Consider the following 13,172-nt stretch of genomic DNA (forward strand, 5'->3'; position numbering starts at 1 on the left):
GATCGATTTCGATTGGGCACTCCAATTATCATCAGACCCAATAGGCGAATCTTGAATATGGCGTCCCTACTCGTATTGGCTACCGGAAGCACCGGCCAATACATTTAATAAGTTACTTACTTGTTAATTAATCAGCTTATTTCCATATCCTCCATTTTTCCTATTGTGTGGCAAGAAGGTTAGGATTAAAGAGGTTAGGATAAGTCAAAGATTAGAGAAAACACGACATTACATTAAGGTCCTTGAACCTTTTTTATTTTTTTACCCTTGAAACAATTCAAACTAAAAATGTTTTCTTTCAAAAACCCTACGAGCCTGTTCTGCCACCCGTAAATGACAGCAATCAGATATTCATTTCCTGTTTCCTTTTGCAACCTCCCCCTGCCATCCTTACTATTCTAATGTGATTTGTCCACTTTCCCAATTGAAAAGTCTGAACCTAGTAAAAATATGCATTTCAAAATAGTTATAAGCTCTTACCTAGTGTATTCAACTTTTTAAATAATTCAAAGCGATTACACGAATACATATACATATACAGTACATACATATATGAATTATATTACGGTAAAATAATTGTAATTCTGGATTATGTAACTGGAACTCCTAAAAATGGTTAGTAAATCAATATTACTTGATAATTAGATCAAACTCCTAGAGAGGCTTCTGCTAAAAAGAATCTAATGTAAATTTAACACATGGGGTGGGGGGGCGGTTAAAAGTAAAGATGCTCTTACAATCAAAGGTGTTTTTATCAAGTTTACTATATTGAGTTTCAACAACATTATAACCAAGTTAATTACAAAAACAAGCTATTAAATGATTACTTATAATCTAGAACTACTTACCAATCAAACTTTTGACACAATAATTGTGTACCGCAATTAGTCTACAACGAGCCGTTACCAAAAGGTTAATCTACATTTTTTTACCAATCAAACTATTTCAAGGAAAACACTTTTGTTTTAAATACTGGCAAAAGTTATCTTGAACGCCCTTTTACTCACGGATTTTATCAAAAATTACAATATTCGATGTGTATAACCCCTTAGATAACATGAATGAATTAATTAATGAATTATATCTTTATTCCAACAAATTATTTACAGAAATTGTACAAAAAACCCCTAAGTGAATTTAATAGAATAAATTAAATTAACCTTTGCATTACATCTATGTTTAACAAAGCGTAGGCCTACATATTTTTTAGGAACGAACCGACATTGGCAGCGATCCTGTGCGTCGACTGTAGTTGCGTGCAAACATAACATTATTTTATCAAATACAAAAACTAAATATATAAGATTCACTAAATAATATATAATACTTATATCAACAAAATTTGAATAGAGTGTATTTTCCTTCCACCATGGGGTGAATACATAACCTAAATATATACTGAATATTATGTATAATTAGTGCTCATCTTTGCAATATTCAAAGCTCCAAGTTTAACACGTTTTCAATGTTGTAAAAGATTTACCAAATCTCACAGCTAAAATTGCATGTATAATCCAGAGGATCAGACATCTTTGTAATAGGACAGGTTTGTAATATGACAGGGAGGTGAGATTGTAAGGTGGAAGGTGTCAGGGAGTGGATGAATGATACAGCTTTCTCATTATCATATTATCTAGGATTACCCGACGTACACACAAAACAGGGATTGAATGACACGTCACCTTAGATAAATTAGGGACTCAATCCTGTTGTGTATTACAAGGTTTATTGATAGTATGATATGCGTATTTCAAAATATAGGTTTACAAACATTTTTTGTAGGTTTTTAGTGAAAACTACGATGAAAATAGTTTGTTTACAATAATGTATCCGTATTATGTACAGTATAAGGGATAATATACCTCACAGCAGAAAACCTGCAGAGCGAGTTTCCATTTGCCTGGTAGGATTACCACTGAAATATTCTTGCCAGGTAGGGGTGAGTTGCCGGCAGAAGTAATGTCCTTGTTTACATGTCATCCTAATCTAGCCTAATCCAACCTAACTTCACCTAAGCTAACCTAACCAAACCCAAACTAACCTAACCAACTCAATCATACAGTCAAAGAGGACCGCAACTTAGTACAGTTAATGAACGTATTGGGTGGCTCCCTGGAGTAGTGGGTGCAATTCAGGAATACCCGACTACCTGACTCAAGTCAGTGGGCGCAATTAATGCCCGCCATTCAAATCCTAGCACATACACTCAAATTTACTTTTCCTCAAAAGTGTCTCGTTTTTTCAATTACAAAATTGTATTGAAACTTAAATACTATAAAAGGTAACGCCAAGATTATCTCACTCGAGGAAGCCCCCTTATCCTCATGTTTTACCCACGTTTTGTAATCACTCATTTCCAAGTTTGGGAGGTGTTTGGTATTTACCTGGTGTTAGCAGGCAGAGGTGGTGTCAAGCATTGTCATATTGATCAGACTGTACTCGAGGAGTCTATTGTACTGTGCATCGACTGTATCAGCCCTGCCTACGTAGCTGATTGTATCGTTCATCCCTTACCTCTTCTATCTTCTCCTACCACCTCCCTCCCTGTCTAAACTCAACCCTCTGATGCTCTCCCAAACAGCATTACTGATTAGGTTTAGTAAAATGCCATGCATTTCCTTTACAATAGACAATTTGTTAATTTATATGTATTTTGGTTTAGCGAATTTCTCATAGGGAATAAGCGAATACCGTAGGACTCATCGTAAGACCAAGACCACGGGCCGATTTACTTTTTCGTTTTGAGGTCCCCAGAGGCCAAAAACAACCTCCGTTTAGATTCATCATATATATTTAATGTGTGTGTGTGTCCGTCCGTTAGCGCGATAAATTGAGCAAAACGATCCGATATTGATGAAATATGGTAATAAAGTGTAAACCTACGTTTATACGAATCAGCATGATCGGTCTATGGAAACGGGGTTTTATCGGGGGTTTTATGGGATAAAAATTGGTTTTTTCTATTTTTGGCCCTAAAAACATCAATTTCATATTTTCTTTCCAGACCATTTTGTAGGGATTAAACAAATAAATAATTGTATATATTAAAGTGTTGTTGTATGCCTAATGGTTACGGATATATAAAAAAACTTTAAAATTTCCATGTTATTTTTATGGAGAATAATTATAGGTACTGATGTAGTTTGCTTTTCCATGAATATATTTTAATACAAATTTTCAATTTTTTTTATTTAATACTAAGCTATCAACATTTCTGTAGCAGCAAACCTAAGTACTCATTAAATGTTATTTAAATAGGAAATAAATCTGACAATTTAAAGGGATTATTTTAGTATAAATCCAGCCAGGCAAATGGATTTTGCTTAGTCTGCAGGTTTGCTAGCGGGGGTATTTTGCTTAAATATTTTGAAGACTAGAGATTAAGATGAATGAAACTAATGTAATTAAATAATCAAAAACATGTTGTTAGACAAATACCCCAAGTAAAAAATGGGTTATCATGTGTTAAAAATAGAAGCGTATTCTAAGTTTAGGAAGTATGCCACAATGTTGATTTTGTGACGATAAGTGAAAATGTTAGGTAGTCCAAGGATACAACTTGTTTATACATTTTGACTATAAATTTCATCCAAAGACCTCAAAACATGTATAATTGTTTTGGAACTGTATGAAGAATTGCAGCAAAAAACAATGCATAATATCATACAAATAATTAACGGTTAATGACACAGCTAACTGCTGGACTGAAACATAAATTTTTTAGTTTAATTTCCGCTACATTGGCTAATGCTAATACTAATGAGGTTCACCATGAAACCTTCAAGCCTACAGACCTAGAATTTGCTATCTCTTTCTTAATAATGCATATATAATTGTCTCTTCTCTCTAAGTCATTGCCTTTGATGTCAACTGGTTATTTTGTGCAGCAGTAGTAGTTACTCAGTAATTTTATTGTGCTTTATGCAGTTGAGCAAAAGATAACTGAGCCAGTTTGTGGTTTTGTTTTTATCTGAAATGGTGTTTATTGCTTTATCAGATATAATGTTTAGCTTTTTCATTTATATTGTCGCTGGTGGGTTCTGCTAGGTTCTACTATATGTATTAGTACTTTCTAAATGCACCCTATCTGTATCCTTACTCCAGTCTAATGCGAGTTTTTCTCTCTGTTGTTGGCTGGGCAGCCAGGGAGGCAGATGAACTTGCAGGGACTTCTCCCACATTCCAAACCCCAACTTCCTCCAAGCCTCCAAGTACGTGTAATTTACTTTTCTCTCATAGTCCATTAAATTAAAGAGAATGTCTATTAATATTTGAAGGAATATTCCTAAAAAATCCATGGATCAGTGTTTAAAGTCACACCTTTCAAAGAGAATGGATTTAATTTTGAACTTGTCACATTCTATTTTGGTTCTTAAGAATTGATTAAGTTTACTCCTGAAATTACCCTTTTCACATTTTTTGTAAATTATTAATCGGTTTTCATTGATTAGGGCCTATCCACATGTTAACTATGGATTTTGGACTAATTTCTATAGAATGAAAATGAACACATAGTATCAATTGAGAATGGAAAATTAGGCGAATCTTAATTGTTAACTTCAACAATAAATACTAAATATACCAATCCAGGCGAATACAACCAGCTATGATTTTATTTATAGGAAATATAAAACAAATAATTGCAGAGCATATTTTAAGGGATTTACACTGGGCGATAGTGGTGCCAGGGGGTCGGAGGGTATGGAATCCCCTAGAAAATGGTTGCATAGACTAGAGTGAAAATAACACATTTCTACGCATCTTTTAATGAATTTTTCAATTATATTTGCATGTAAATAGTCCATTTAATCTCACTTAATTACGTAATACTCAAAAATATGTACACAATGTTATTTTTTAAATACTTAAAAAATTCCAAAATAATTTAAATTTGAATCGTAACAAAAATATGCCGGCACCACCCATAGCTACTGGGCGACAAAATCTCAGCACCATGTGACACATAATATGTCGCCCAGTTAAAATGTGTTATTTTATGCCCTGGGTAATTGTTCTCGTTTGTGTCCATGATAATTCCTCAATGGACATTAGTTCGATCTCTACTCTGACAGAAACTTTCTTTGCCTACTAACCTTGATTATCAAGACCAAACCTTCCTAAGTCCTATAGAATGTATTTTCAAAGTAATATTATTGGGAACACTCACATTAGGAATTATATTGTTGAGCGTGATGACGGGTAGGTGGATGTGATGTTTTGTTACTCAAACCATTGACTAAGGAAATAAAAGGTTTTCCTTGTCTGTGCTCAAACCTACCGATTCTTTAGACACAGATAATTAATTAAAATCCTACCTTATGATAAGTAGCAGCTAGACCCCCTTTTGAACCTCTGTAATTAGTATACAGGGTGATCAACTCAAGGAGGCCACCATTAGGATATCGGAAACGGTAAGAATTAGAGAAAACTTTAAATGGGGGACCTTCCTTTATTTTTTTTTTGCAGTTAAAAATATGATTTTATTTTTTCGAAATTCAGCCGCCATTTTCCAAAATGGCGGCCAACTTTGAAATTTCTTACGGAACACCCTAAATTTATCATGTTTTCGGATAGAACATGCAATTTAAAAACTTTTTTATTTTTGAAATTTTTTCGGTAAACCCACTCGTTTAGGAGTTACAGCCTATGGAAAAATGACTTCCGGTGTACATTTTACATCATGTAGCTCCTAAAAAGTAGGTTTATAGCGAAAATGCGAAGAGTAATAAGTCAAATAAGTCTTAAAATTGCATCCTCATTCCAAAAAGACCATAAAATTCTTTAAAAATATTAATTCTATTATTTTAAAAATGGCGGCCATTTTCCAAAATGGCGGCAAACTTGAAAAGTGGAAAACTGTGTATTTTATGGTCTTTATGGAATGAGGATGCAATTTTAAGACTTATTTGACTTACATTTTCGCTATAAACCTACTATTTTAGGAGCTACATGATGTAAAATGTACACCGGAAGTCATTTTTCCATAGGCTGTAACTCCTAAACGAGTGGGTTTATCGAAAAAATTTCAAGAATAAAAAAGTTTTTAAATTGCATGTTCTATCCGAAAACATGATAAAATATAGGGTGTTCCGTAAGAAATTTCAAAGTTGGCCGCCATTTTGGAAAATGGCGGCTGAATTTTGAAAAAATAAAATCATATTTTTAACTGCAAAAAAAAATAAAGGAAGGTCCCCCATTTAAAGTTTTCTCTAATTCTTACCGTTTCCGATATCCTAATGGTGGCCTCCTTGAGTTGATCACCCTGTATACATAACCCTTTTATAAAAATCTCTTTCAAAATTTCACCTCTGAAATTATAGTAGTTGGATTACAGGAGGATATTGTTGCCTCTCCATGTTTCCTTTACTGGTAATTTTTCACATTCCATAACCCTTTTTCCCAATTTATGATTTACACACTAAATAGAAATTTCGCTATTAGTATTTCTTCCTGTAAGTTCATAATATCCTACCCCTTAACACACTAAAAAGCTGTTTAAGGAACTATTTTTGTGAACCCTTTATTGATAGAACAGAGATCACCATACTACGATTTACATACCAGTAGGATACTTTTCATTCTATTTCTCTTCGGATAATCAACTTTATAAGAACACCAACTGTCGAATACGAGTGCACTAAAATTGGATGCAATGAAGTTACTACAATTTAGTCAAATATAATATTTTATTTTTTAATTATCAGATATTTTACCAGATCATTTATTTTTTTAAGTGTTGTATGGAAAAAATAGTTCTTAATATAGTGATCTTCAGAAACAACTAACAGATTTATAAAAATGAATACATTTTAAATTTAATAATTGTGATTTTACAAATAGAAAGTTTTCAATTAATTATGCTTGTTCATATCCGCCATTGTAGTACCTCGTTAGCCATTAGTTCAATCTCTGCTTCAGTAGATAGCTCTAAGGTAGGACGTCTATTTGGGTACCCCTGACATGGTGTCGATGATATGCCTGCTCCATGTGCCCCGATAGTTGAACAATGAGTTTGAAAATAGTTTTGATACAAATGTATTAAAGATTTAAAGTGGTGTGCACCTGGTCCATCCCCGCCTCTTCCTCCCTAAATCGGATGGTAATCTGGAAATCTTTTTTGGAAGTTGACTGCCCAAAACGTGACCAGCAGCACGGATTTTCAACATCGAATTTCAGAGTTGAAGTCGATCGGGCCCAAAATTGGGTCGTGTAGTCTCTGTTTACATACATTTTGATTTATTTTGATCCTGGAACCTCCTCCAAACAGATGGAATCCATACTCCAGGATTCAAAGTGAATCAGGCGAGACATGTTTAGGAGAAACTCAAATGGAATGTTTTATTTCTAATGTGTTTAGGAGTCACTTCTATGGATTGGATTGTTTGATGTCTAATATGTCCTGTCTGTTTCAGAGTGTGACCGCACATTTCTAAGCAGACCCGGAGGATCTCAGAACGGCACGTTCACCGCTCCTGCTCTTACCAACCCCACTGGCCACTCGCGACAGTGCGTCTATACCTTCGTAGCGGCTCCCTACCAGAGAGTCGAGATAGTCTTCACCTCCTTCAACCTACGGGGTACTCCACCCGAGTAAGTGAACCTTCCAACCGTCAAACAAGTCAGTCTCTCAGAGCACACATGTCAGGCAAACATAAAAAACTTTCTAAAGGTGTAAATAACTCCGACACAAACAAATACAGCTACATTCTCTTCTGTCCTTCTGTTGCTGTTTGTAGTCTGTGTTTTTCTTTGTCTCCTTGACTGTTTCCTGTTGTTTTGCTTACGTGTGTGCATCGATTACCACTCATTGTCAATTGTGTTTGACAGTATTTTTTTTATTGAAGATTTTATATGTGATTCAATTTACGTGTTGCAATGACAAAATATTTTACAATGAGTTAAAAAAAATCTTAAATGCTTAAACCAATTACATAGTACCGTTTAAAGATACAAACAAACATATTCCGCAACCTAAGTGTTTTAAATATGTAAAATATCCTGAAATGTCAACTAAAACCTGTTAGAATCAGTCTTTAAATTTTAAAGTTAAATTTACCCTAATTACACTTTTAACTGCTAACTTTTGATAATCTTAAAATAAGTATGTTAAATTTAAATTTAATTTCAAAATAAAGTGTAAACTAAGATCCCAATTTTTAGACTGAAATAAAAATAAAATCTAATTTACTGTGTTAAAACTAAGTATGTGTGTTTAAATTCTGATGGTTTGTGTATTTCTATAGTGGCTGGGCTATTGGGAATTTGCCCGCGTGAGTATAAGCATTGTGTGCCTTGTGCATTGAGTACAGTAACGCTCTGTTTGTGCATTTCATTGCAGGCTTGATATCATGTCCTCGTCACAGAGAGTAAATCTTACTAAATCTCACAACCCAGATTGAGTGTTAAGTGTGAAAATCTTTGTGTTTAGAAAACTCCCGAGTCAAAACCCCCTAAACTTGCATGCGTAATTCAAACTTCTAAACACTAACTTTAAACACCAAAACCTGTTCACCAAATCATCCCCGACAAATTAAAACCCGTAACTCACCCCTGTGGGTTGAAGCTATCTGTCGTGACACACTAACGAAATTAAGTCCTGAATATTACAAGGAAGTTGTTTCATGCATGCATTGCTTGAAAACATGACATTCATACATTCGCATCATCTAGAATAGATTTTTACAATTTTACTTTTTGTACTTTCTATTTCCATTGGTTTTGTATTTATTTGGTCACTTATTTGAAGACTCGTATTCAACACTCAATAGTACATTCTAGTTCATTTTTACACGTTTTCCCTCTGAAGTGAATGAGATTAAAACTTATCTTGAATCGATTTTAGCTACCTAGTTTTAAGCTAAGAAACATTTTCACTTTAAACTATTTTGGCTGTGGCTGAACTATAAAACAAAAGATTTTACAATGAACAAAACTAGTAATAACAGTAAGTCCATTTAAATTAGTTAGTCCATAGTAAAACTTAAACATTACACTAAATGTTATCATTCAACATATCATTCGAGGAACTGTTAATAGTTCATATTATGTGCAGAATAACTTTGGCGATCTTAGATTAGTTCATGTTGCTTCTGAAATTGTACATATATAGGCACATCATACCATCTGTTTGGAATGTTAGAAATAATTATGCTTTAAAACTTAAATACTTTGCCAACACTTGTAGCGAAGTGGAACTGGTGAGTATTTGCTGTTTGTGTGATAAACATTTGTATATGTAAAATGATAAACATAAGTATTGCAAAAAATCGTTTCCTTTAGTAAGAGAAAATTTAAAAGTTGCCGATATAAATGAGTTTGTGTATTATCTCTCCCTTTAATCCCAAAAGTATCATTATAACTTTCTAAGAAGCTATATAGTTAAACTTAAAGTTTACATAACGTTTGTTATAATAAAATATCACCAAGACTCGGCACTACAAAATGATCACAAGAAAAATAACGAAGAAACCCCCTTTTATAAAGAACGAAGAAACCCCCTTTTATAAAGAACGAAGAAACCCCCTTTTATAAAGAACTATAAAAAATAAGATTCAGAATCATAAACAGCAAGACTATAGAGTCTGGGAACCTCAATCAATAGGAGTACCCTCAATTTAGTATGAAAAATCATTGGCTATATAAACACTAGTGCTTATATAGTCAATGGTAAAATGAAATTCATGTTGGCAGCACACAAAACTATTGTTGGGCCCAAATTTGAATTCCTGCACTTACAACTTAAAATTAGGCTATTTTACATGCATAACTATGTCAATAAAGTTTTCACTGCATTGTATTTACACAACACATATAAACATTCTCCTCCAAAGAATGATGAGTTTAAAACACACACAGTATTGGGTCCTATCTTGGTATAATATATTATTATGTATAGTCATATTATGTACATATTATGTATAGTCAATCTTCTGTTGGTTGTCAAATGATAAACAGGTTTGTTCCAGTTCTGTTGTCTCGTTTCCCTTGGTAAACATCTCTTTGACAGTTTACTGGTAGTTTTAGGAAAACTATTTTACAAAATTGTTTCGTTCAAGTTGAAATACATTTTTAAATCGTTAATTTATTTAAGATTATTCTATTGAACTGTTAATACTGTAATACCATGTATACAATACATTTAGTCTAGATAAGTACAAGAATTGAATAAAATTACCAGAATACACACTTTGCATCTTTGTAAATAAACACAAAAACATTGACTAAATTTTCATATCGGTATTGAACATGATGGTTCATCTGATTTTATAATGTATAGGGTTATTGTTTAAGACCACGTATCGTAGAGGCATAAGTTGCCTTGTATTGAATAAGACTGGTACAAGTAGGCATATATTGGAATAATTGGGAGCAAGCTGGTCTAGTGCTAGAGCACGGAACCTTGTTTCCTGAGGTCACGGGGTCAAATCCTGCCAATTACGAATTTATACAAGTCAAAAGGTCTAAAACACCATAATGTTTTGGATCCAGTATTCTTAATTTTTGAGTAGTTATCTTTTAGTAAAATAATTATATTAAATTACTGAAGGTCAGCTACGCAATTTACTGCAAATTTACAAGTAGTGGAAAATGTCAAATAGTTTGTCTTAGAAATACAGTAGAAATAAGTAGTTCAATATCCTGAATAGCAGTTTTTACTAATAATTATAGTATTTTAGATGATTATTGCTAGTGCGCTATGCCTGTTTTATCTGTACAAACATTACTTTTTAGTTTTTAGCTATTAGATTTATATTTCGATGTGTTTAAATGGAATTGAACTTATATACATGGTGTTTCCCTAACTCTCTACCAACCTTTTAAGGTATCATTTCTGGGTTCTTAACAAAATGTAAATATCACATTTAAATCGTCTGCAAAATGGTTACTGATAGAGCCACCATTTTGTGTTTTTCATAAATTACTTTTTCTCAACAAACATACTTAGAACTTTGAAATGTTATGTGAATATCAATATTAGTGTCGGTAACTTATGAAAAAATATACAAATTTTACAATGTAAATATTCAAAATTGGACCAATTATAATTTTTTGAACAAGAATAACTTTTAAAACGTGAATTATATGAAAAATACACAAGAATACTATTTTTTGGGGGATTTTCAAGACAATTATATTGACACTTCAACATTGAAAATCCAATGATACATAGCCTAACCGGGACATTATGATGGACAAGTTATAAACACAATCTAGCTTAATTCGCAATCTAGTTTTTAGTTTTTGAATTTTTTACTTGTCGCCTATTTCACCAACCGTACTACATAGAGAAACTTGGTTAATGCTAACTGCTTATCATTTACTGACTTTGTAAAAGTACCGGTATTCAGAATTTCACTAAAACAAAGGTTTCTAAAAAAAATGTACTTCCTTTGACATAAATCTTAAACATTTTGACCAATGATTGATCTCTTTGCCAACTATAGCCTGTTTGCCCAGGTGTATCCACGAGTACTTGGACGTGTATTCGGAAGTGCAGCAGCCTGAGGCGGCTGAACTGATCAACTCACCTTTTGGCGGGAGATATTGTGGTCCAATCCCGCCACGACGCCGCATCTCACTGTATCGCACCATCGCCCTAGCGTTCTACACAGACAAGAACTCCACGCACTCAGGCCTCTTCTCTGGACGATACACGTTCCTCAACGACTGTGAGTCTGCTAAAATAAATACAATTGGATATAAAGAGGTTTTTATAGTAGTTTACGCAATGATCGCGTAAAGGTCGATTCACACACCAGGGGCTCTATTTTTGAAATGATTGACTGTTGAGTTGAGTGTTGAGTCACTCACTTTCCAGTCGTTTCGTATTTTTCAAACGATTGACAGTTGACCTATCCAACCAAAACTATTTACCACCGATTGAGCTGTTGAGTGGACGGTGTTGACTGCTCTTTCTTCTTCCTCTCTCGGCAAAAATTGCTATTTTTTAAGTCGACGCCATATTGTTATTGCTTTGTTTACTACTACTATTTAACTTGAGATTAGAGGTTAGGCATTGTTGTCAATTACCATAGCGCCCAATATTGTATTCTATTGTTTTTCTGTAGAATAAATTGCATTTTTATTTATGCCTACTGTGTCAATAATAGACTATCATATCAAGTGTTGTATCCTTGGATCCCTAGTAGCACAAATATATATTAAATACATATGAATAAATATATTTAAAATCTATTTTATATATCTCAAGTGTGTATTAATGTCAATTTTATATAATATTTAAAATATATTAAATATATAAAAAATATGTTTTTGAATCTATTAAATATAAAAAAAAATATGTTCCAATAATATATTTTAGTGAATAATATTTAAATAAAAAATGTATTTAATATCTCTTCCAAACATCCCATGGGGCCTAAACATAAAAACATAAAATAATGGAGATTAAGTATGAAAAGCACAATTATCAGTTGAGTAAATTGATTAAATAGTTCATAAAAACAAATTTTGAAAAAATTACTGGATAAAATTTTTTTAGTCCGGGTGGGTCTCGAACCTGGGTCCTTCGACTTATGAGCCTCTTACCTTACCTCTGAGCTACTTGTGACTGTTGTTAGCATTAGTTTTCAAATGGTGAAAGAGTGGCCTTCAGTTGCAATGGTTGCAATACTTTAAAAATTTTTGATACTACAGTATAATATGATTCTGTTAATCTGTTTTTCCGTAATTCGTTTCTTAAAAGGTCGCTAGTCACTAGCACCCTTTTCTAGCCAATCATTCGAGATTTCTATGATCACATTCATTGTCACATATTGCAATTTAAAAAATAAAACCCATCAACACTTTTTTTTCGTTTGACCCAAATGTAGGCTGTCGAACATGATACTGCCTCTTAACTATATGCGTAATTTTTTCTTTACCTGCATGATAGAGTGACACCATTCAGAGTACGTATTATTATTAACTTAATTTTAACGCTTTCACAATAGCAATTATCATACAAAAAATGCATGTATAAATTGATAGACACTATAAAAAACAAAAAGATGCAAATTATTTATTTGCTAATTATAAAAGATTATAGGCTATATATTCTACAAATATATTATTATATTTTTAATAAAAATATCTGACGTGTTTCAAAATATATTTATAAATACTTTAAATATATAATATAATTTCAAAAATATGTTATATATATATTTAAA

General features: G+C 32.8%; 1 protein-coding gene across 2 annotated transcripts in view; it reads left to right on the plus strand.

Moving 5' to 3' along the window:
- Positions 1-13,172, plus strand: part of LOC128989864 (dorsal-ventral patterning tolloid-like protein 1) — a 189,417-nt gene that overhangs the window by 151,251 nt on the left and 24,994 nt on the right. The window contains exons 4-7 of one of the 2 annotated variants that reach the window (XM_054411953.1): positions 4,143-4,211; positions 7,413-7,590; positions 8,244-8,270; positions 11,458-11,669. In XM_054411953.1, the coding sequence (XP_054267928.1) occupies positions 4,143-4,211; positions 7,413-7,590; positions 8,244-8,270; positions 11,458-11,669 (486 nt within the window). The remainder of the gene's footprint in view (positions 1-4,142; positions 4,212-7,412; positions 7,591-8,243; positions 8,271-11,457; positions 11,670-13,172) is intronic. The other variant, XM_054411954.1, reaches the window with a different exon arrangement.

The sequence above is a fragment of the Macrosteles quadrilineatus genome, unplaced genomic scaffold, assembly GCF_028750875.1.
Source record: "Macrosteles quadrilineatus isolate MER2022 unplaced genomic scaffold, UCM_ALF_1.0 Scaffold_3__2_contigs__length_128488019, whole genome shotgun sequence".
Classification (NCBI taxonomy): domain Eukaryota; kingdom Metazoa; phylum Arthropoda; class Insecta; order Hemiptera; family Cicadellidae; genus Macrosteles; species Macrosteles quadrilineatus.